General features: G+C 28.2%; 2 protein-coding genes across 9 annotated transcripts in view; one reads left to right on the top strand and one right to left on the bottom strand.

Moving 5' to 3' along the window:
* LOC107449776 (Golgi-associated PDZ and coiled-coil motif-containing protein) overlaps window positions 1-2545 on the top strand; it is a 41178-nt gene extending 38633 nt beyond the window's left edge. For both annotated transcript variants that reach the window (XM_016065420.5, XM_071183936.2), the window contains exon 10: window positions 1575-2545. In XM_016065420.5, the coding sequence (XP_015920906.2) occupies window positions 1575-1593 (19 nt within the window). In that variant the 3' untranslated portion in view covers window positions 1594-2545. The remainder of the gene's footprint in view (window positions 1-1574) is intronic.
* Window positions 2546-9617: 7072 nt separating this feature from the next.
* LOC107449779 (uncharacterized) overlaps window positions 9618-24516 on the bottom strand; it is a 323223-nt gene continuing 308324 nt past the window's right edge. For all 7 annotated transcript variants that reach the window (XM_071183821.2, XM_016065428.4, XM_016065429.5 and 4 more), the window contains 4 exons: window positions 23213-23382; window positions 19960-20038; window positions 15825-15922; window positions 9618-10637 (listed from right to left, as the gene is read on the bottom strand). In XM_071183821.2, the coding sequence (XP_071039922.2) occupies window positions 10352-10637; window positions 15825-15922; window positions 19960-20038; window positions 23213-23382 (633 nt within the window). In that variant the 3' untranslated portion in view covers window positions 9618-10351. The remainder of the gene's footprint in view (window positions 10638-15824; window positions 15923-19959; window positions 20039-23212; window positions 23383-24516) is intronic.

The raw sequence follows: 24516 nt of genomic DNA, 5'->3' as shown, positions 1-24516 counted from the left end.
CAACCTAGCAGCGAAAATAAGCATCAAATGATGTTTTTTAACCTACACAGGGAAAAAATGGAATAAGTATTGAAACAAGGGGGCGGGGTGGAATTCTTCGCCCGCAATTTTCACATAACCTGTAGTCTGGGACAAAACAGATACCCCACTCAAATCGCGAGAGCCACACATGGAGGGTTAAGTCACAAATAAAAAAATTTTGATTAATACCTACATATTTCTCTGTGTCACATTAGCATACCTTCACCAGTAAGATAAACAGCAGAAAGGACATAACATGGATGATGTAATTCAATAGAGGTTTCTTCACACTAAAAAAAATAAAAGTAAGAATATAAATTGACAGGAATTGAACAAATCTAAGATTTCCAAATATTTGAAAAATATGGCATAGCTGCAAGATCAATAGAGTTTTTGATGATTTTGTATAAACTCTTCCAGAAGTTTAGGTCAATACATGTAATGCATTTATGAATGATGCGAGGTGACCAAACAGAGTTTCGCAGTAAATGAAGGGGTAGAGTTCTTAATGTTCCTTGAGATAATATCATTTACTTTTTTTTTTTTTACTTTATACCAATTAAACCTTAACAGATGAAATATTTCAAATTTACATTCTACCTGGTCTGATTATAAGGATTAATTATAATACTGATTACTATTTGCAATTAATACAACAAGTGTGATAAAAATAATAAAATGAGTTTAAGCACTTATATGTGCAGTATTTGAGCCAGCAAATTAAAGTGCTATGTCACTTATATTTTATTTTATAACCGTCGTTAAACAGTCAACCCAAGTTTTTGGGTTTACGACTGCTAATGTTCAACTCTGTAGCCTTGCAATTTTGTACCCAATACAGAATGCATCAAGTATTGAGAGAAATTTGCCTTCGTGGAAGATTTTTTAATGGAGGTAACCCGTATTTGCGTTAAATAGTGAAGAAGACCACGGAAACCTCCCGCGGTTAGCCTGATGGCAAGAGGATTCTAACCCATGACCCGTCTACCACTGAGGATATTTTACATCAGTCCTTTGGTCGGTTTCGAACAGAATTAAAAAATTAAGTTCAATACCTATTTAAAGCACCAAAGTTACTTTCTGGACTACCCAGACTAACTATTCTAAGCGCCATAGAAGACCATTATTTTTTCGTAGATATCGGTTCTTTTACCTGAAGAAAACCAGAAAAACCTCCTGCGGTTAGCCTAAATGCAAGGGGACTCTTAAGTCATAATTCGTCTATTACTGAGAGCACAGTGTGCAAGCCAGATGCGGAATTCATATTTACCAGCCATCACTGGGATTCGAACCCTTATTGGAAAGCGAATGCTCTATCCCCTGAGCCATCACAGCTCTATGGCACTTATACGGCTACCTTATACCATTAAGGGTTAAAAAGCTCATTTCGCTATTACCTTTTCTTTTTGTTTAACTAGTAGCCTGACTTAATAGAGCCAAAATTTTGGAACTATTTTTTATACAGTCTCTTTCTTCATGAATATTTTTTTTACAGCATTTGAAAACTGGACTTAAATTATAGTCATTCTTTATATTGTCCTTTTCTTTTTTAGATGCTCAGATGAAGAATGATGATCATGAAAACAAATTATTGTACATAAGATTTACTGGACATTTTAGTGGATAATTTGTACTTTTTAGTAAGAACAAAATATTGCATTTTCTTGTAATAATATTCAGAGAGACTATAAATTAGTGACTGGGCTTCTTGTTGATTAAAGTACACAGGAGAAAAGATCAAATACATAATGTACATTGCAAGAAAGTAAATTTTTAAAACCATAAAATGAATGAAGAAATTTTTTTACTCTAAATTCAAAATGTAACTTTTTCAACTGGCAGATTAATGTTAAGTAGGTGTAATAAAAATTAAAACACTGTGTTCACGGTTTCTGAAATCCATACTGTTTTGATATGTCATGCTTTGCAAAATATTATATATTTCACATGTAATTGAAACATAGAGAAAAACTTAGTTTTTAAGTGAAATTATATGTTACTAAATGATAAGTTATGTATCAAAAACTTAAATTTGGCTTGTTCTTATTATTGGCATTCTTATTGCATTAACTAAGTAATGCTAAATAAAATGGTGGTATATTGAACAAAATAGAGAAAAAAAACTTTTTTAGCAATGGAAATTAATATTAATTACATTCTTTATACTGTTAAGCTAATTCAATTTTGAATCTCATTTTCCCTGACATTTCCTGTTTTCTTGATATTTCTGGTGCTTACTTTGTTTATAATAATAATATTAAATCTTGTTTCCATGATAGTAAATAACTTGAAATTAATGGTAATTGAAGTGAAAAAAAATTAGCTATGTATTAAAGGCAAAATTAATTAAAAAATGGTATTAATTCGTTTTTGAGAAACGTAAATAATAGCCATGCTATTATTGACTCCAATGATGCTTAATTAATTTCGGTGCATAATTAATAGATGCATACTGAAATAAAATAAAATTTATTAATATATAGACTATGCACTAAACATCAAAATTAAAGATCAAAAAAATAAAGATTAATTAAAAAAAGTAAAGGGTTTAAGCAGAACTGTAAAAAAAAAGATATTACATTAATGCCTATGAGACGTGATTAATATTGGTGCTATGTATTAATCGAAATAAAATTTGTACAAAAAATTGACAATGCATAATAATAAAAAAATCGTTATATGACTCTAAATTAATGTTGGTAATATGTATTACTGGTATTATGCTAATTGGTTCACAACAGAATTTCCTCAGTTTCAGAAAATATTTTTTCGAGTAGTAGCAAAAATAGTGCATTAATATTTTAATGAAATCAGAATTAAAATAACTTTTTCCACCACTACTCATGCTTTAAAATTCTTATTAATGTCTTATCAGAAATTTGTTTTCAAAATTCCGGCTTCAGTTTGTTACCATTGATAAAAATATTATATTGATATCTTATTTAATTATTAAAACTGCACTGATACTGTAAAAATAAGTGTTTAACAGCCCCTCAAAAAGGATAGGTCTCCGGAGAAAACTTGCTTGATAGTCATGTATTTTAACTATCAGGAGTTGTCAACGAGTAATAGCATCATGACAGTTGGTGCTGAGTATAGCTAATCTTTATTCTGATGAGATCTCTGTGGCAGAATTTTTTCGAGCTATCTGTGACAAAACTCTGGCAGTAATGTCTTTCTGCAATATACTTTTAATAATAACAAACAAATATGTTACTAATTTAAAGTAACAAAAGCGCTGTGTTTATAAAAAAAACTGTATAATTTTTTTTAATTGAACATGTAATATTTTTTATTCTAATATTATGGGTGATATTCTCGCAATTTGTTGCAGGGGGGGGGGCGCTCAAATTATTTCCTTCTTCGCATTTTGTAAATAATCATCTCAATAAAAATAATTATTAACAGGGTATCTGCTACATTTTAGATTTTCAAATTCATTACTTTCCATGACTAATTTCAAGAATTTTTCACGACTTAACGAAGTTACTATTTTCTCCGACAAAAACACAACAATAAATTTAAAAAAGCATTATAATAACATGAATTGAAATGATAGGTATAACCAAAACTGTTATACTCTGCATCTTCATATTTATAGATTTTAAATTTAAAAAACAGAGTAAAGAAAGAGTTGAAGCAATAAAATAGCTGAAAAAAATACAATACAAAAACACAACAATAAATTTAAAAAAGCATTATAATAACATGAATTGAAATGATAGGTATAACCAAAACTGTTATACTCTGCATCTTCATATTTATAGATTTTAAATTTAAAAAACAGAGTAAAGAAAGAGTTGAAGCAATAAAATAGCTGAAGAAAAATACAAAAGCAAACAATTTCTTTTTTCTGCAAAATTATATTCTAAAGATACTTTTCTCATTCATCAGAAAGGAGAGAAATACTCCTAATTTTTCTATTCTCATTTCGGAATTTAAAAAAAATTCATCAATGACTGGCTTGCCTCAGCAAGAATTTCACATTGGTAAAATAATAAATAATAGCAAAAATTCTGAAATCACAGAAGTTTAAAAGATAATTTGCTCTAGAAATAATGTTTTTTCTTTCATTTCTTGAAAGAACATAGTAAAAACATTTTATATTTTAATAAAATATGACTGAGTGGGGATTTTGTAACAAATTCAGATTTTCGGATAACCATGAAATTGGGAGGGGGGTGAATTCCATTTTAAAGATTAGATTTTTCGGTGACCTAAATCCATGACTTTCCATGATTATTTTTTTTAAAAAAATAGTTAAAATCATGACAAATTTTGTTCAATACAGAAATTCATGACTTTCCAGGTGCTCAGATACCCTGTATTAATCATGAAATACGTAGTAATAATTGCTGGGAAGAAAAAAAAGTGACAGCAAAATCATGCAAATCTGACACCTCAAATGCGTAATAAATGATATTGCGTAGAAAATATCGGAATTAAAAACTATCGTGAAATCAATAGTAATAACTGCCAAAAATTGGATAGAATCATTGCCTTGAAAAGTGAATACTCAAATACACGATTCGAACTTTCCATATTGTTTGAAATATATCGAGAAATTTAAAAACCGTGTGAAAATCAATTTCAATAACTACCGAAAATGCAATCGAAACATTACATCGATTTACTATAATGTAAATTTAGCAGTGAAAAAGTGATTATCTAAATGCACTATTCAAATATTACGTGTAAATTTCTATTGAAAAGAAATTTTTTTTTTACTTTTCAAAAGCAAAATCTTTCAGCATGAACTCTAACCTTCTGCACAATGCCGCGGGGATGAGATGAACTACAAAAATACGTTGTTTAATAATGTAGAGCCATCAGAGAGCAACAAACAATAATAAATTAAAAAAATTTATTGAAATTATTTTAGTTTTAATTTTGTCCGTATATGCCTTTCAGTTTTGTTCAGTACTGATTTATTGATTATTTTCCTTTTTTTTTATACTACTCCTATGAAGAACAGACATTGATCTATATAGTTAGTCTTATTTTTTTTTTAAAAAAAAACTAATGTAATACATTTTTTCCTATGCAAATTAAAAAAAAATACCTAGATAAAAGCGCTCATTTCCTCTCCCCCATTCAAAATTTTAAAAACGTCACACCCTGAATTACTTTTATCCTTATTGTTAGGTTTCAATGCACTGATATGAATGGCTTGATGATCACCTTAAAACGTGCTATTATTTGGTGCTAAGTAGGTTATGAAGTCAAATACAAAATATCATGATTTTTTACACGGCCCCTTACTTTACATTTTTGTATCAGATGTAAATTTAAAATCCATGGAATATTAATGTAGCCTAATATTAGCTGAGCAAAGAGTTGAATCCCCATAATGTAATTTTTCTTCCTTTTTAGTTCTTGAGCCAGAGGTACACTACTAATTATGCAAATATAAAAATTTTCGCAGTCACTTATACAACTTGTTTGTCCAAAGATTTAAATTTATGTTTTTCACGTACTAACGTACAATATTTTAATAATTTTTAGAACACTTTAAATGATTGACTGTAAATATTTTGTGAGCAATGTACACATTTTGAAATAAAATGTGTACGCAAGTTCTTAAATATCAATTTACAAAATGAGGTAAAAAATGTACTTACAATAATGATGTCATTAAAAAAAAGATGACTACAAATCAGACTTGATTTGAAAAAGGGAATAAACATTCCTTTCCTGAAGATGCATTAACTAGTTTAAAAGAAAAGATACATTTGAGTCATTACAATATTTAATAGAGAAAAAATAGAAAAATGAATCCTTACAATACATACCGGTTTAAAAAAAAAAAAAAGCATTGTCTAGTGTTGATCTATTACATCTGTAATCTAAGAAAATCCAATATCTTTCTGTCCATTTTTATGATTTTTCAGTGCGAAATGGAACTCGACATAAGTATTAGAAAATTGCAATAACCATATTTTAATTCGACATAAGTGTTTGAAGATTTCAAAAACCATATTTAGAGAAGTTGCATTTATGTGTCTGATTTCATCTTTAATAATTATCGTTAGTGGGTCTAATGTGGACACTTAAATCACTACAGATAACATTAAAAGTCAGTCAACGTGTTTATTTCATATTTTTCAACAAAACCACATTATCTTCTCCTCTGCAACAAAATATTTTTGCACAAAAGAAAATTGTTAATATTAAGTTGGAAAGTAAGTTCACATTTTTTTTAAGTTTAAACATTCTACATGGCATTAAATGTTTTGGCATGTTTTCGATCAATTAAAAGGTGTTTAGTTCTATCAGAATCCATGTTTTTTTTTATTATCTTTGTTAGAGTTAATTTATGTTAATTTTCAAAACATTTAATGCCATATTGAGGAAAATGAGTATTGAGAAACCATCTTTTTGCCTTTACTCTATATCTAAGTTCTAAAACTGCAAATCAAAGTTGGACAGCTACTCGTGACATTTGTGTTGTGTATAGAGAGGATGACATAGTTGAAAGATGCCAAGTTTAAAAGTGAACATTTTGCTCTAAAAAATGTATCTCATTCTTATTTGTTGACACTATAAACCTTAAAAAAAAAAAAAAAAAAAAAAAAAAAAAAAAAACAGAAAAAAGCAGGAACTTAGTTACCAACTTAATATTTTCATAAGTTCAACAAATTTTATGAACATTCAAGGAAGTTAAAAAGATTTTACATCAAATTTGGAAAGTGTACAATTTTTATTTTCAAATGTTTTGTTTGAGCTGTTAGAAAAAAAAATTGTGATTTTGTACTATGTAATAATTGAATTTTGTTTGACTGCTGTAAATAATGTTGATAACAGAAAATATATTTCTATTCTTTTATTAAAATAAAATTTAATGAAATGAAGTTGTATCTCAAGTCATTTTTGCACATTCAAACTTTTATGTGGTCTAATGTAAGATAAGATTAGGATATGAATTATATTAATTATCACTGAAAACCAGGCATGGAAAGTTTCCTCCACAATTGATAAACGGCTCCAGAAGAAATGTTTCTTTCAACCCTATATTTTCTGAAGATTTAGAAGAAATCCAAATTAATAGTTTATAATTGCAATCTAGTTTAAATAATAATGTTAATCTCCAAGTTATTTAATGTAGTGTGTCTACAAGTACAAAATTACAATTTAATTCACAAGTATATAAGACATGTTAACTCTATTCTATGTTGGGGTACCTTTTCATAGATGAAGGTTGACATTGTCGTTAACTCCTGTCCCCACATTGGTGACCTGGACAGAAACTCGCTTGAAATGAACACGCCTACTTCTATGGATGGACCACATCAGACTTTGACATTGCTCACGCTACTCATTCTCGATCACATACAGCGTATTCACTCGACTGCTAAAGGCAACACAGGAGCAACGCAACCAGGACCGTGAACTTAATACAGCTCTCAAAAGTATGGTAATCATAACACAGCTCTCCCGTCTTCTCACAAAACAGCAATGAATCAACTAGTGGTACCCGATCATCGAATTCTATGACAGCTATAATTCTGATGACGGAGCTGAAGTGTGTCTACCACTACAAAATTGCAATTCACTAGTATATAAGACATGTTAACTCGATTCTATGTTGACATCCGTTTTCATAGGTGAAGGTTGAGATTGGCCAAAAGGCAAAAAAGCTGAATTTTCACGCGAATAAATCTTATTTGCATGCAATCATTTAATAATGCATTCCAGATGATTTAAAATAAAAAATTACTATGTGTTGATATAAAATTAATTGTGTACTAATTTATTAATATATGAATAATTACATCGACACTTAGCGTTAAGTAAAAAGTGAAATTACAAATTGAAAAAATAAAGCTGGAAGTTATATTTTTCTTCAGTCACAAAGGAGTAAATTATTACTGTCTAGTTTAGCACACAAAACTACTGAGAACATACATTAACATTTCATTTTTTTAAAATTAATACTATTACATGATTTGTAGCAAAAATATAAATAACATATTCTCATCCAGTTTCAAGATGTTGTAATGCCTATATGGGCGAATCTCAGGAATCATTAATCGAATTCAATCTATTCTCTAGGTTGTCCAGATCGTAACTCTGTCAAACCGTAACCTCAGGATTAATTAATTGAATTTAACATAATAAGGGCATCAAAATTTTCGATGTTCACGAATATTTTCTGATATTTTATACATTTTCAAACAATTCTGGAGGTGTAAAAATAGTGTGCCTATTTTTTTTCATTATTATTAAAAGTTAAAGGTTTTAGAGATCTGGCCATATATACCAATAATCGTCGATTGAACAACTGCCACCTTTATAGTAACTCATTCAAGGAAAAAACTTACTTCTTATAAGAAATGCAATAAAGGATTTTAAAATTGCGTGAATACAAATAGCGATTTTGGATTTTGAAATCCCATGAATATAAACTCGATATTGTATTTAAAAAATGTGAAAATACAAATCACAATGCCTAGTTTTAGATTGCATAAATACGAATCACAATGCATAATTTCTAAATCGCGTGAATACGAATCTAAAGTCTTATTTTTGAATCACGTGTAAATACAAAAATTGATGTTTGATATTACAACCACATAAAGGAATGACGACATAGGATTTTAAACTCACATGAATATGAATCTCTACGTAAAATTTTAAAAACTTGTAAATACGAATCGTTTCATAGGATTTTAAAAACGCTTAAATACAAATAGCGATATTGGATTTTTAAACCTCGTAAATAAGAATTGCAATGTACGATATTGAAATTGCATGAATAAGAATAGCAATGGACAACTTTCAAATCAGGTAAGTAAGAAAATCAACATTTGATATTTAAATTCAGCGACGTCTGAATAACGAAAATGCGGAAAATCCTATTTTTTGCACGTAAAAGTGGAGAAAATGGCTAAAATTATTACAAATGCGGAAGGGTTGGCAGCTACATAGTTCGATTTTTTTTTGCTTATTTTAACGCCTGGTTTGTTTGAAAATTGGAAAAAAATATTTTTTTTATTTTAACGCCTAGATTTTCAGAAAAAGCGGAATATTTATATATAAAAAAAAAAACTTTTAGAGAATCGAAGTTTTTGATAAAAAGTCTAAAATTCGAGAGACAAAAGCGAAAAAGGCGGAAATCCGCTAAAAATCGGAAAAATGTCATCCCTGAAACTCCTCTCCCCACACATAATAAATCATTTTTAAATAAGTCAATCATTTTTTAAAAAGTGAAATAATAATCATTTTTAAATAAGTGAGAAGCAAAATCAAAATAACTGTTATTCTTCAATGTTTTATGTAAAGGAGTATAGTAAAACCTAATTTTATAAAGAATTGTTAAAATATCATAATCATAGTTATTTTAACAATTTCATTTCTTCCAGGACACTGGAATTTTAAAGCTATGTCAAGAATTGTTGAAATATAATAAAATGATATTTTAACAATTCTTCACATTCTGGCTGTAAAATTCCAGTGTCTTGGAAGGTTTCTTCCGGACTAAATGTCTACCCTGCTAAAAACTGCAACAAAATTTAACTTGGTTTATTAGGAATAACCGATTCCCATGGAACATAAAGCTCTGAACTCCATAAAAGAAAAATAAATTAAGAATACAATTCAGAAAATGAGGGAATTCTTTAATCAAGAATCAGAACTTAGCTACTATGTTTTAGTGATTGTTATATACAATAAAAATGTTCTTGCTGAACAAAAAATAAAGAAAATCACATACATATATTTAATAATTCACCACACACATACAGTTACAAACATTTATAATAAGTAATGAAATAACATAGATGCAAAATAATATAATTATTTTATAAAAAAAAATGATTTAAAAAAATAGCATTAAATTAATTATTTATGTGACACAACTGAATATTTTGGGAGACCACAAAAACTCAGAAAGAGAATTTCTGATTTTTTTCAGGCTGACTATATCAAAACTTCTCTTATTGTTATATACGTCTTTTATACAAAGCTTCGTTTATTGTTATATACAATAAAAATGTTCTTGCTGACCAAAAATTAAAGAAAATCACATACATATTTTTAATAATTCACCACACACATACTGCTACAAACATTTATAATAAGTAATGAAATAACATAAATGCAATATAATAATTTTATAAAAAAAAATGATTTAAAAAAAATAGCATTAAATTAACTATTTATGTGACACAATTGAATATTTAGGGAGACCTCAAAAACTCAGAAAGAGAATTTCTGATTTTTTTCAGGCTGACTATATCAAAGTTTCTTTTATCTGGTGGTATAAACTTTTTGTTCAAATGTTACGTAAAGCCTTCCCAGATATACAACCATTTAAAACACATCAAACAAATTATACGACGGAAAAATAGCTGGTTATTTTCCCCTGATCTGCAATTAATTTAAATTGTTTAGAAAGGCTAGTTTTTTTCACAACTTTTCTCGAGACTTTTTTGCTGTTCACTTTCACTTTGATGAGTTTCGTCGTCTCGGCAGCAGTTTTTATCTTCTTAACAGGTGCAACATTTATGTTTGCTATATCACTTAAAATAGATCGTTTGCCATTAACAGCAGGATGGCTTTCATCTTCAAAGACTTCTTTAATAGACTCTTTCTTTTTGATGCAATCTTTAAAATTCCTGAAAATGTAAATTAGATCAGTTTTATATCTGCAGTAGGAATTAACTTTGTTTCGATTTATCTAATGAAGTATGCATAGCTAGCAAGTTTATTTGTTGTAAATTAATTTTTAAAAAAAATATTCATTGAATAAAATATACCGTAAACCGGGGCGAGTCTACCCATCCAGGGGCGAGTCTACCCATTTTAGTTTTATTTAATTTTCACTATTTTAAATTGCAAATAAAAAATTTTTTACCAATGGAGGACTTAGTTCAGACTCTAAGGAAGATGGCGCTGTAGTAGTTTGATCCGTTTTTATTTATTTGGTGTCTTTTTAACCGACCTGTTCAAACGTCTTTTGAGAGATTTGTACTGAAAATCAGCAAACTTTTAGTTGGTGCTCCGTAAGTATATTATTATTATTACTATTTTCACTCTGGTTAAGTGATAAACTTATCTAAGACTAAGATTACATTAATTTTATATGAAAAAAACCAAAAAGAATGTAAGTTCTGCTGTTGTAAACAAAAAGCCAGAATTCGCGGGGCGAGTCTACTCATTCGTATTTAGTTTTAATGAAGCATAATAATATAATTTAGAACTTTGTTTATATTAAAATTAAGTCATTTCAAATGAATTTGAGTATATTATTTTAATTCTGCATTGATAAATTTATCATTAATAAGAAAATTTATAGGTTAAATATAAATGTAAATATAAAATATGTTTATTTTACCTATTTTTTAAATTTCTATATTACAAAATTAACTTTTTTTATTTAATGCAAGTTAAATAAATTATTACTTATAAATTATTATTACCTCCCAAAAGAATGGGAAAAGGATTTTTCATAATTCCCAATGTTTGAATTTCAATTTTGTTAATGATCTTTAATTATTATTATTTACTAATTATTTAATTGTAAATTTATATTAATTTTAATTTATTTTTATCAACAATAATCAGAAAAAAATGTCATTTTGTAATGTTTATGATTATAAAAACAAAACTGTGATCAAAATGTGATAATCGATCAAATACTCAATTTGTGTTATTTTATGAATAAAAAAATGGAATATATAATAAAGTTATGAATTTTACTTCATAAATATCCTATATAGTAACTAAAATAACAATTTAATAGTAAAATTTGATTATTTACAATGTCAACATTCATTTTAGTAGAATGGGTAGACTCGCCCCATACGAGAGATTTGTCAGCAGTTCTATAAAAATATACAGTAACAGCGTAACTGTTAATATTTTCTAAAATCGATTTCACAGCTTTAAAGAGGGATAAATAGCGATTCCGAAACACCTATTAAAAGCCTTTTTTCTTTAATATTTGCAAAAGTTTGACCACTTGAAAGTTGACAAACTGAAAAAATGGGTAGACTCGCCCCGGTTTACGGTAATCTAAACAGGTGATTAGCCTCTTCATTAAGCGAGAAATTTGCAAATTTTTCATTCAACAGGAAACTGGCCATTAATTAGGATTTTACCAAATTATTAATGTATTATTAATTTTTTATATATAAATTAATGTATTATTAATTTATAATAGATGTGATGAAAATTTTGTGAAGAAAAATTTTACATTTTTTATTCATTAAAAAATATACACAGAATCTTTTCCACCCAGATGCAGGGCAGCCATCTACTACGCTTTTTGTAAAATATTTTATTGAGTAGGGGACAATTAAAAAAACTAAAGCTTTCAGAATTTTTGTCAAATTTACCGACATTTTAAAAGCCTTACTAAAAGGGAGTTGGATTAAAGTTGTTTTTTACATAAGCTTTTGAATCATTTACAAGTAGTGGTATGAAAAATAAGTTTAAATCAGATTTATAAAAAAGAAAAAACAATAATACGTTAAAAGCATAAACTTAGTAATGCCTAGAAGAAATTTTTTTTCAAAAAGCATAGAAAGGTGACCGCCTTTAAAATGGAATTGCAGAACAATAATTGTATTTGCAATGGTTACTGATACAAATCTAAATTTTTTAAATACAAAATAACCAGGATGGTATAAAATTATTAAAATCATCTGAAATGTAACAAATCTTTTTTTTTCCTTTGTTGTATGAAAGGGTTCCCACTCAATTTTTAAAAAAAAATTCAATGACTTTCCAGGACCTAAATTCAAATTTTTCAAGGACCTATTTGGTATTATTGTTAAATGCTAAAGTACATGTCAACCAGATTTAACAATTATGTAGAAGCAGAAATTGTATATTTTTAAATCACAATGCTTGTTTGACAAAATTTTTTTTTAAATTAAATTTATCAACTAATAATACAAATGGTTAATAGTCACATTGCTGTTTCAAATCACTTAGAAAAATTTCCAATTGGAAAAAAATAAAAACCTCCAACAATACAAACTAGCATCAGTCAAACTTTTCATGAAAAATTTAATGAAGTGAATTAGAATTAATGAAACTGATGAATGTATAATGCATATTATTCAGTTTCTATCAAACAAGCATAGTAAATAATTGATAAAGTTTATTTAATTGTGCGGTTATTAAAATATAAATACTTTTTTTTAAATATGTTAGATCAAATTTTAGGTTACAGGAATTAGATAAATTATCAATTTAACATATCTGTTTCAATTTTAATATCAAATTTTCTATTTTGTTACTTCAGAATATCAGTAATATATTTTGAACATAATAAAATCTATTGTAGAACAATATTTTACAGATAACTAACGAAGACTTACCGAGCTTTATTTTCTTTAAAATATATCCATAAAATGGGAAGCAGGATTTTTAAAATTTTGTGAATATACGTAATTTTCAATAAGCATAATTTTTAAATCGCATTTATACGAATCTGGATAAACTGTATGTAAATCAAAATTATAAGAAAGGTGAAGTAAGTCTCTGAGATTGCGTAAATCACGGTTTACAATGAGTGATTTGTAAATTGAAATTGAATTGCGGTGTATGCTTCTTAAATCAGAATAATATGAACAGCAAATGATACAAAACGCACGCAACTAACAAGACATAAACCACAATGTGAGATACATAGTGATCATAATGATGCAATTTGAGATTCGTAAGGTGCTTTATATAGAACAGCTATGTGGGATTCATTCTTGAATTATTTTGATGAGAATTGTGGGTGGTAATTATTAAATCTCTCTTTTGTGAATCGCAATGCGTGATTTGTTAACAACTAGAATGAGAATTGTGAGGCAAGATTCTGAAATTACTTCAATATGTTATATGATTCAGAAATAACTTTAATTGAAATCATGATGCGTGATTGATAAATCACTAATGTGAATCATGATGTGCGATTTATAAAATACCTTAATATGAATTCTGATGAGTAATTTGAAAATCACTTTAAAGTAATATTCGATATGTGATTCATTAATCACTTTCAGTTAAATCGCAATTCGTAGAACATTTTATATGAATTCCGATCCGCAAATCAAGAATCAGTTTGTGAACTATATTTTATTTATTAGCAGTAAAAACTAAATGTAAAAATTTGATTATAAATAATAAAAAAATAATTATTCTTCGTACATAAATTAAAAGAACAAATAGGATAACAATATTAACCTGTCGTAATAATGGAGTTAACATATTGAACATATTTCTAAATCAATTAAACACTATAGATCATGCGAAAACTATGACTAAAAAACCTCAAATTTGCTAAAAATTTTATCTTTCAAAGCATCAGAGTCTGAAAAATCTAGAAGAGAAAAGTTTTGCACCTTCTTTAACCTCCTTTCACTTCAAGCATTTAAAATTGCATCAATCAGAATTTCTATAATTTTCCTTTGAAGTTATTTATAAATTTTTTACTACTTTTTTGTAAGAAAAATTAGTAGTATTCTAATTACTAAAAAATCAAGTATTTTTCAAGTACCCTATGGCAGAATTCAAGGACTTTTCAGGGCCCTAATTTTTTTCCAACCAAATTCAAGGACTTTCAAGTATTGTGGGAACCCTGTATGATCTAATTTTATATTTTATTTACTTTTTACCACTAATTTGTAATGTTTTTCATAGCCAATTCACTAATCTGTACTGAAGATGTTTATCTTCATTGTATGCTATTTTAAAAATGTCAACGTAATTTTTCCCCAAGTTTAAACACTGTTTCTATCTTTTATAGCCTTCATCAAATTAAAACAATAATAATAAACACTTATGACACTTGCAGGGTGCGTAGCCAAATCTTTGAATCAAAAATAAGCACTTTTTAAAAACTTTTCAAGCACTTTACAAAAATTTTTAAGCACTCAAAAAATTCATATTCAATCAATGATATTATTGAAAAACAAAAACTTTTTATAAACAGTTTTAGCGTTAAAAAAAAAAGAAACGGGCGTAAATCGAAACAATCAGTACTTTCCCACATCACCGAGTGAATTCAACTTGACCCTGAACTCAGAACAAAAGTACCCCTACGTCAAAAAAAGTGTTCGAAGTAAAATAAAATAAACAAGAACAAAATTAAAATAAATTAAAAAGAAAAACATTTCATAAGGATCTCTATTCGAATTGGAGCACTCGGGTTTCGGTTTAAAGTGCGCACGCATGCACAAGTCATAACGTGGGTATGACATGAACTCCGCATGAATGATTACGTAGCAAACTCCCCATTTTTCGTGAAATGCAAGGGATCCACCAGACATCACTGAAGGGAGAAAAAAAAATTTCGAAAAAAAAGCACGTTTTAAAAACGCCAGCTGAAAAAAGCACCTTTAAGTACTTTTTACAAACGCTACGCACCCTGACTTGGGCTGAGTGGTAGTGCTTCCACTCATCCCACAGGTCCTGGGTTCGATCATCGGACAGGGCAAGGTTGAGCTAGCCTTTCGTTCCTTCAGAGGGTCGATAAAATTAGTACTAAGCCTGCTTGGGGCTAAACACTGGGGGTTCTGCGATCACTCAACCAGAACATCTGCTCCTGCACCCCAGAGCTCAAGGTCAAGAAAACTAAGAAAGGCACAGAAGGCCTTGGCCCTCTATGGGCTGTTGCACCACAGAGTTTAGTTTACTCCACACTTATTACTTTCAAACTTTTTAAATCGAGCAATACAAAAGTTTTCAGTTCTCAACTTCAGATAAGCTAGAATGGTAAGGGATATGCCATTAAATATTATTTCTTGGAGAAAAAGAAATCATATGGTCCCTAAAAAAGGTGCAAAAGAAAAATAAATATTTACGTTTTGGTAGGTGTTGTGCAGGCAGGTGCAACTGATGCAGTAGAACAGCTATTGTCGGAATTATGAAAGTACGACATAAAAGGTTGAGGATATCCAAGCTGCAACAGATACAATTAACATTAGATACCCTTCTTACTTGTTTATTAAATCATATTTAATTTCAGATTGCTTGTGCAATTTATATACTCTAAAACGAAAACATATATATTAAATAACTGACTGCCTACTTTTTTTTTTTAAATATGTACTTAAAAATATATAGATGATGCTATAAAAATGAATACAGTTGAAGTCAAGTTTTTAAAAAATATTTTTTGTCTTTAAGTAAAATCTGATTCCTTTGATTTAAAACAGAGTTGAATCATTAAATAGGTATCAGATAGAAAATGTTTTAAAATTAATTAATATTTATTCGAAATTTTTTTCGGAAGTTTGATTTATAGAGGGTTGGACACTTTTATCAGTCTCAGGATTCTTTCTTTGGAACATAAGTCTTATTTTCATATTATAAGATTTTTTAAAAACATTTTTTAAAAATGTTTAAAACATGCTTTCATTCTCAGAATATCAGTCTTCATTAGTACAATAAAATATTAACTTTTACTTGTTTTATTAGTGCTTTTTGCTCTTCGAAATTAAAGATTTACTAGTTCATACTATTTTTTTTTTTATAAATGATGGAATTTTAATAAATGATGGAATTTTTTATAAATTATGATTTTTTTTTATAAATGATTGATGGAATGATGGAATTTTTTTATAAATGATGGGAAAAATTTTATTTAAGAAATTATTAATTATTTAACCTTTTTTCCTTTTGAATACTCTTGAATTGATTAAAAATTATACAGAAATATATTATGTATTTATATTTATTATTTTACATATTTTTATGATTTATTATGAAATTAACAACTGACTCACTTGCATCAGAAAATACAAAAGTAATTCATTTTTCAAATACAGTTTCTGCACCAATTTAGTAAAATATTATAAAGATAACACATAAAAAGTTGTGAAGCAATAATTAATAAAAGGATATCGTAAAAATAGCTAAATTTATGGCATTTGCAACTTTTAAGTAATAAAATATTACTTTTTTCATATAAACTGACAAAGAAATTTTCTTTTGGCAAATATTTTCTGATTATATTAACAAATTATATATATATAATATAAAAAGCTTCAACTAAACTTGCTATGTTATTCCTTTTCTGAAAATCCTTTGCTTAATATATTATTCAAAACGAAACGCTCTATCTCACTTTAAAATTCACATCCTATCTTTTAATCTATTTTTAGTTCAAGTATGCATTAATTATAATTCTGGCTATTATCAGTCCAACTCAGTGTTTCCCAAACTTATGACTTTAGTGTACCCATTCCAAATTTTTCGTAACGCTGTGTACCACTAATAAAAAAATGAATGTATTTTTTACTATAAAAAAATTGCACAAAAGTTAAAAAACGCAACTGGCTGTTGACACCACTAATTATTAACTGTTAACTCTGCTAAAAATAGCTAATAGAAAAATATGTAATAGTAAATTTTCATGGCTAGCTTTGTTTTAAAATAAAAATTTTTGAAATTTTCGTCTGCTGCGAGATATTTCGCATGAGAACGCATACCCCGCTAAACTGCTCCGGTACCTCTTGTGGTATGCGTAACACACTTTGCGAAACACTGCTTTAACTAATACGTGGGAAAGACTTTTTCCCTGTACCCATTTAACAGACCCATAACAATTACTAAGTTTTCCCATATTCCCTAAAACGAAACATTTTACGGATTTACTTTGCAAGATTTCGCCTAGCTTTAATTGAGGAGCACAGCATTTTGTGTCACTTTGATAACTGTTCTCTGTCTATTAATTATTAAATAAATTTAGTGCTCTCTTTCCCTGCCTAAGACCTGTTTTTATCCTTCCACCCAGCAATGGAGTTATACATATATAAAGGAAACACATAAAATATTAGTCATATGCATATTTTTATCACTAATCTTTGCACTGTTTTTAAACATTTTTTGCAATTTTTAATATAATATGATAGTAATCATATAAGCTGGTATCGATTTTATTATTTTAAAATATTTTATTATTTTAAAAAGATTATAAAAATATTTTAAAAAGATTATAAAAAGAATACAAAAATATGAAATTATCTAAACAATTGCTTTGTTTTTTTTTTTTCACCTGAAAAATTTGAATCAATGACTTTTTCTAAAAGAAAAAAAAGATCATTGATTTTTTATCAATATTATTGATTGACATTATTAGTATCATTAGGTCACTTGATCAATAAAGAATAAAAAATAATGTCCAGGTGATTAAAAAATATAGTCTGATGTTAATCAATTGATTTAAATCATTCTCACCCCTACCTAGAGGTAAATTCAATGTTAATAATGCTATCAACAAAAAAAAATCAAACAAAATTTCTAGGGTATCTTATTGTTAAACATTAATACTTTTGAAAATACATCCTGATATTAAAATCCTTGGCTGGAGGGGTCCAATGCTCATGTAAGTGAAAACTCAGAAAAGCAGTTGTTAACGCAAGGCCCCTAAAACCAATTAGCATGAAAATTTTTAAGACCTCTAAATTTTTTTTTTATTCTATTGAACAATGCTTTCTTTTTTTTCGTATTTGATTTATTTTATTAAAGCGTTCATTGCTAGAGATTTTAATGAGTATTGTTTTTTTTAAAAGAATTTAGGTGTTTATTATGTTAGGTGTTGAAGTTATTTACATTTCTTAACTAGGGTGTGTAGCCAAGTCTTTCAACAAAAAATAAGCACCTTTTAAGTAATTTTTGAGCAATCAAAAATATTTTTAAGCACTATATACATTAACAAAATGCAAAACAATTTTCTAAGGCTTTACATGATAATGATAAAATAGCTAGTTTCTGACAAAGAACTCCTTAATAGATTATATTAGCCATTACAAAAGATTGAGAAATTTTTCTGTTCGATTTCAGAGGGTCTGAAATTGAGAATATCTTGCAAAATGCAGCAGAGTTGCACATGAGAGTGCAATAATCCAGGGTTCATACAGAGATCAGAAGAAGAAATCCAAGGAGTATCCAAGGAGTCCAAAATTTAAAAACTTTGTGTAAAAGATAACGAGACAGTTTTTTTTTTTCAAATTAAAAAGCAGTTATTATAAAGAACTTGCAAAAATGTATATTTTGCATTAGATATTTTTTTCTAACCCTTTTGTTATAAATTTTGACATTGTCAAACTTTATCAAGAAAAATAAATAAAGTTATCACTTTCCCACATAAATACATTTTCCAGTTTCAAATATTTTAATAAATCTTGTTAAAGTACATAGTATAGATGTTAAAGATTAACATAAAAACCTACCAATCTTATATTTTTAAATTTGAATACATAAGAAAATCTAGGGCATTTTATACACACAAAAAATCACAGTAAATCATTAATTAAGTTTGCTTGTAACATGTAGAATTAAAATTATTTGCAGTTATTTTTTTCCCCATCTAACTCTTGCAATTTAATTTTTTTTTCTTTTAAAATTTTTCTTAAATTATTAGATTTTGACAGCAAATTCATCAGCGGACTTAATAAGTTCATCTATGCAACGCAATAATCTAAGGAGTTTCTAAGGACTAATTTGGAAATCTAAGTAGTTCCAAGTACTCCTTGGAGACTTTTTTTATTTCCAAGGAGTTTCTAAGGAGTATAAGGAGTCTGTACGAACCCTGAATAATCTCACCGAACCCAACTCAGTAGACGCACAAGCGGCCTCCAAGTATTTCATCAAGCTTATAAAATTATTGGCTCTTTCATACGCTACGGACTGACGGTACACCGAAATAGATTTTGGTTGAATGAATTGTGAAAATGCTGAATAGAACAATATGAAAAGCACACTTTTGCATAATACGTGACGAAAATCGACATGGTAAAGAAAAAAAAATCACATTTTCGAAAAGGGAAAATTAAGCACTTTTTAAAAACTAATGAAAAAAGCACCTTTATGGGCTTTTAAAAAACGAAAATAAGCATCTTTAAGCACTTTTAAAAAAACGTTACACACCATGTTTAATACATTTACATTTCTTAACATATAGATCTTATACTTTCAAAATAATTCATTACTTACAGAGGAACTATCAGAAACAATACTATCTTCATTAATAGTAACTGAATTTTCCTCACAAATGGTTTCCTCCTCTGGTGATCTACAAATAAATTTTAAGTTCTTTATCCAAAAGAAATTTAAAAATAAAAACACAATTCACGAAATATATGCATAATAATATTTTTCAATAAAAATAAACTTTTTGACAGGAGTAAAAAACATTGTTGAAGTATCAATTTTATTTATTAAATTTAGGTACTACTATAATATTAAAATCATTTTATTACAGAGCAATGTTTTATTCAGGGTTTCCATTCAGTTTTAAAAACTTTAATTCCATAATTTTCAAAGGTTTCCACAAGAATTTCAACAAAATTCTAAACTACATTTTGGCTAAAAAATTTTGCAAACTAAAAAATTTTGTGTCACTTATGCAATATTTCATTAATACCTTAATTAATTTTCTTTACTTAAGTAGAAATAAAATTTAAATTTGGATAAAATAAGTTAGTCAAATATTACATTTCATAGAAAAACAAAAAGGTGAACATTAATTAGAATAATAATCCTAAACATTATCAGGATGCATAGCCAAATTTTTGAACAAAATATAAGAGCCTTTTAAGCCCTTTTCAAACCAGCAAAAAATATGCTTAAACTCTTTATTTATAAAAAAAAGTAGAAGGGGAACTATGTTTTTTTTTAAAAAATTTCGCATGGGCTGCGGCACAGAAGTTACGAAGACTTCGTGATTGTTCTGTCACATATCACAATATGGAAATCTCCCCAAATATAATTGGGATATTATGAAGTCTAAAAATATTAAAAAAGTATTTGGCTAACAAAAGCCTGAATAAAATAAACAAAACATATAACAAGATAAATTAAAAATAAAAGCACAAGAGTTTTATAGCATATCAGAAAGTTGTAGATTTTTCAGAAGAATAGTTTCTGATTTGAGGTTTATACTAATAATTTGTTTTTAGCAAGGTCATCACTGAATCCGTCATGGGTACTTTAATTCTGTTAATTTATGTGTGGTTGCTAAATAAATCTGTTTTTTTTTTTTTAATTAAAAAGAACTGTTTCTTAATATAGCTTGATTCGTTATAGCCATACTTAATTGGTGGCAGCGTCAGGATCAGTTCCAGAAATGTGTCAAGCTTAAAGCCAAGAGTGTGCGAGAACTATTATGGTTTTTTTTTTATTTAAAAAGAAAAAGTGTGATCTTTTTACAAATGGTTGTAAGGAACGATAATACAAGAAATCTGAATATAAATCTAGGAATTATGAAAAACTGGTAATATGTAAACCTTTGAGCCGGATTGCATTTCCTCCTGAATTGACCGTAAAATTGAAGAATTAGATGTTTAAAATTGATGCCATAAATTCGACGGCACTTCGAACAGAAAGCGAAGAGAAGAGATTTAGGGTAAATTTTGATCTACAGTTTTTGTGTGCTTTAGTCATTCCCGCTGAAAGGCCAGAAATTTATGATGATGATTATGATTACTGTAAAGAAAATTTCATCATCAATTTTCAGTATGATCCACAAGTATTGCCAGTTACAAAATTTTAATGAGAAATCCAATTCGCCCAGTATAGGGAAGAAATTTAGATCTGAACAAGGATGTTTCCATAGTGGTGAAATAGGACATTTTAAGAAATACTGTAGACATCGGGATTCGGATTATAGAAAAGTGAATTGTGATAGAAGTTACCTTACCTTACCTTAGTGGTGTCCTATTTCACCACTAAGGATGTTTCCATAGTGGTGAAATAGGACATTTTAAGAAATACTGTAGACATGGGGATTCGGATTATAGAAAAGTGAATTATGATAGAAGTTGGAAATATAGTAACCACCAACATGACAATAAAAATATATCCCCAAATGTCTCCCAAAAAGTACTAAATTCCTATATTGCAAGACCAGTTACTTTGAAGGACACTGAGTCAAGTTAACTTAATATTGGTAAATTAAGTGACACTAAGTCTGGAAATGTTACCAAGAGTTGTTCTGAAAGTAGTCAGTTGACTTCCAAAAGAATAATAATCTTGCCAACTGTTGTACCTGAAGAAATGGGACCAATTAGTAAAGTAAATGAGAAAGTAATTATTGATTGGAAAGAAAATATTTTCAAAAAAGTGTCTAATTGGTTCTCCAAGTTAAGGGACGTATAGAATAAAAAGAAAAACATATTTTCGTAAGGAAATCGAAACAATTTGATGAAAACATTGTGGAAAGTGTTAGAAATATTTTTATAGAGGATTGGAAGGAACAGCAACAAATAGTAAGAGAAGAAAAGGATAAGATGTTGGAAGTTAGTCCATGCGGACTAAACACAGAAATAAAAAGTGCAGTACCGAAAGACGAATTGATCGAGTTTCTAGAAAGATAGTAAAGGTGGTAAAAGAAAAGATATGTCAAGTCATTCAAGAAAAAGTTGCAAACTACAAGAAAACATTCAAACAAAATTGATAAGTTATGCTTTATATTAAGTTTATATAAATCCAATGTAATCTAAAATGCATCAAAATTTTCAAGAAAATAAATTTAATAGTTTGGTTTTAGAGCCTTCTTTTTATATTCTTATTATATTATTTTCAAAAATAAAAGGTCATAAAAGAGTTTTTCATTTAGCTTGAAATTTACAATTCCATAAGTTCATACAAATAATGTGCATTCACAAAAAGCATAAGTAGCTGAGCTAAGAGTATGAAATACATGTATTAAGATAGTGCTGACATCTAGTTTAAAAAAAAATATCTCCAGTTACATTAAATATAGTCTAGTGCAGCCATCTTGTGTGTAAAATAAAAAATAGAAGCAATTACAAGCACAAGAAATGGATAGATTTATACCTTTTTGGTTCTTTACTTTTAAACACTCTAGCCCGGAAATATCAAGGGCACGAGAAATAAGAGACGAAAGCTCACCTCGTTATTTTTACGTGAGAAAAGGGGTTTAAAAAAGCTTGATTTTATAACCACTTAAGTCCATCTGACCTTATTACATGTGAATAGTCTATTTTGATAGATATTTCAACAATATTAGTCTACATAGACAATTTTGATAGAAAGGAATAATACAATAAAAAAAATTTGAAACACAATATCATTGACTTTATACAAAATTAAAGTAATTTTTTGGGATCAAGAATAAAACATAGAAGTCCAATTTGTGTAGATGAAGAAGATAAAATATAAAATAAAAATTAAAAACAAAATATTAATCAAGTTTAAACAAAAAAATCAATAAAGAATTGCTTACCGGAAGTAACCCAAGAGAGGAGGACGGTTTATTGGAGTTTGCTTGCAATGTCTCTCTAACAATATCTTTTTAGGGTCAAAAGTTGAAAACGTGCAATTGACGTAGTTGATAAGGTAATGCAGGATGTCTAATGTTTCTTGACAAATTTGGGGAGAATGACTCAAGCATTGCTATAGTGAGAAGGGTTAATAAGAAAACAAAGGGTTAAAAACTCAAAAACCATCAAACATTTAATTTTTATTTAAAAAAATCAGGTGATTTAAATTATGCCAACTTTGATTAGAAACAAATTTTTTTCAAACCTAAAACAATTAATGAAAGGGAAAACAGGGTGCATAGCCAAATTTTTCAACAAAAAATAAGCACCTTTCAAGCACTTAAAAAATATTTTTAAGCACTTAAAAAAATATCATCAGGGTTGGCAAGTTTTTGACCATTGAAGGTTTTAACCGTCATATCCAGAAAAAATCTTTGACTTGCCAGTGACAAAGACGCGGCACTGGCACCAATGATTAAATTAAAAAGAGGAATTACATTTTCTATCGCTATTAGAGGGAAACAAAATTTACAATGTTTAGTTGGTCCTGGTAATCATCAAAAATTCGAGAGATTTTTTTATTCGATTTCAGAGGACGGAAAATGAAGCCTGAAATTGAGAATTTCTTACCGAATGCCACATTAGAGAGCAAAAAAATTTCCCCCTGAATCCAGCTCAGTATACGCACACACAGACCTGCAAGTATTTCATCAAACATGTAAAATGAGTGATGTTTTCATATGCAATGGACCGACGGTACGCCGAAATAGATTGGGGGTGAATTAATTGTGAAAACGTTAAATAGAACAATGCAATGAGAACTTTTTTTGCATTATTCGTGCAGAAAATCAACTTAGTAAAGAAAAAATATCTTACTTCGGAAAAGGGAAAATTAAGCACTTTTTGAAAACACTCAATTAAAAAAGTACCTTTAAAAGCTTTTAAAAATTGAAAATCGAAAATAAGCACTTTTTAAAAACACCACGCATCCTGAAAAATAAGACTAGGGGAATTTACAAGGTAATATTAACAGATCGAGCACAATTCGGGCATAATTAACAGATCAAGCGTAATGACACTTAACTATCCAAACTATTCACCAAAACTACGACTTTTAGCCATGTCATGAAACACATCTAATCTAGATCAAAAGCCGCACAAAGGTTGCAAATAAAAGAGTGTCACTACTTGAGTTAGGTATCCAGAGCTTTAAGATATCCAATTGACAACACTCCAGAAATGCTTAAGAATAATAAGGATTCACCTA

This window comes from Parasteatoda tepidariorum, chromosome 3 (assembly GCF_982258835.1).
Source record: "Parasteatoda tepidariorum strain Cologne lab strain chromosome 3, Ptep-v5.0, whole genome shotgun sequence".
Taxonomy (NCBI): domain Eukaryota; kingdom Metazoa; phylum Arthropoda; class Arachnida; order Araneae; family Theridiidae; genus Parasteatoda; species Parasteatoda tepidariorum.
Note: the sequence above shows the minus strand (reverse complement) of the source record. Positions and strands in the feature narration are given on the sequence as shown.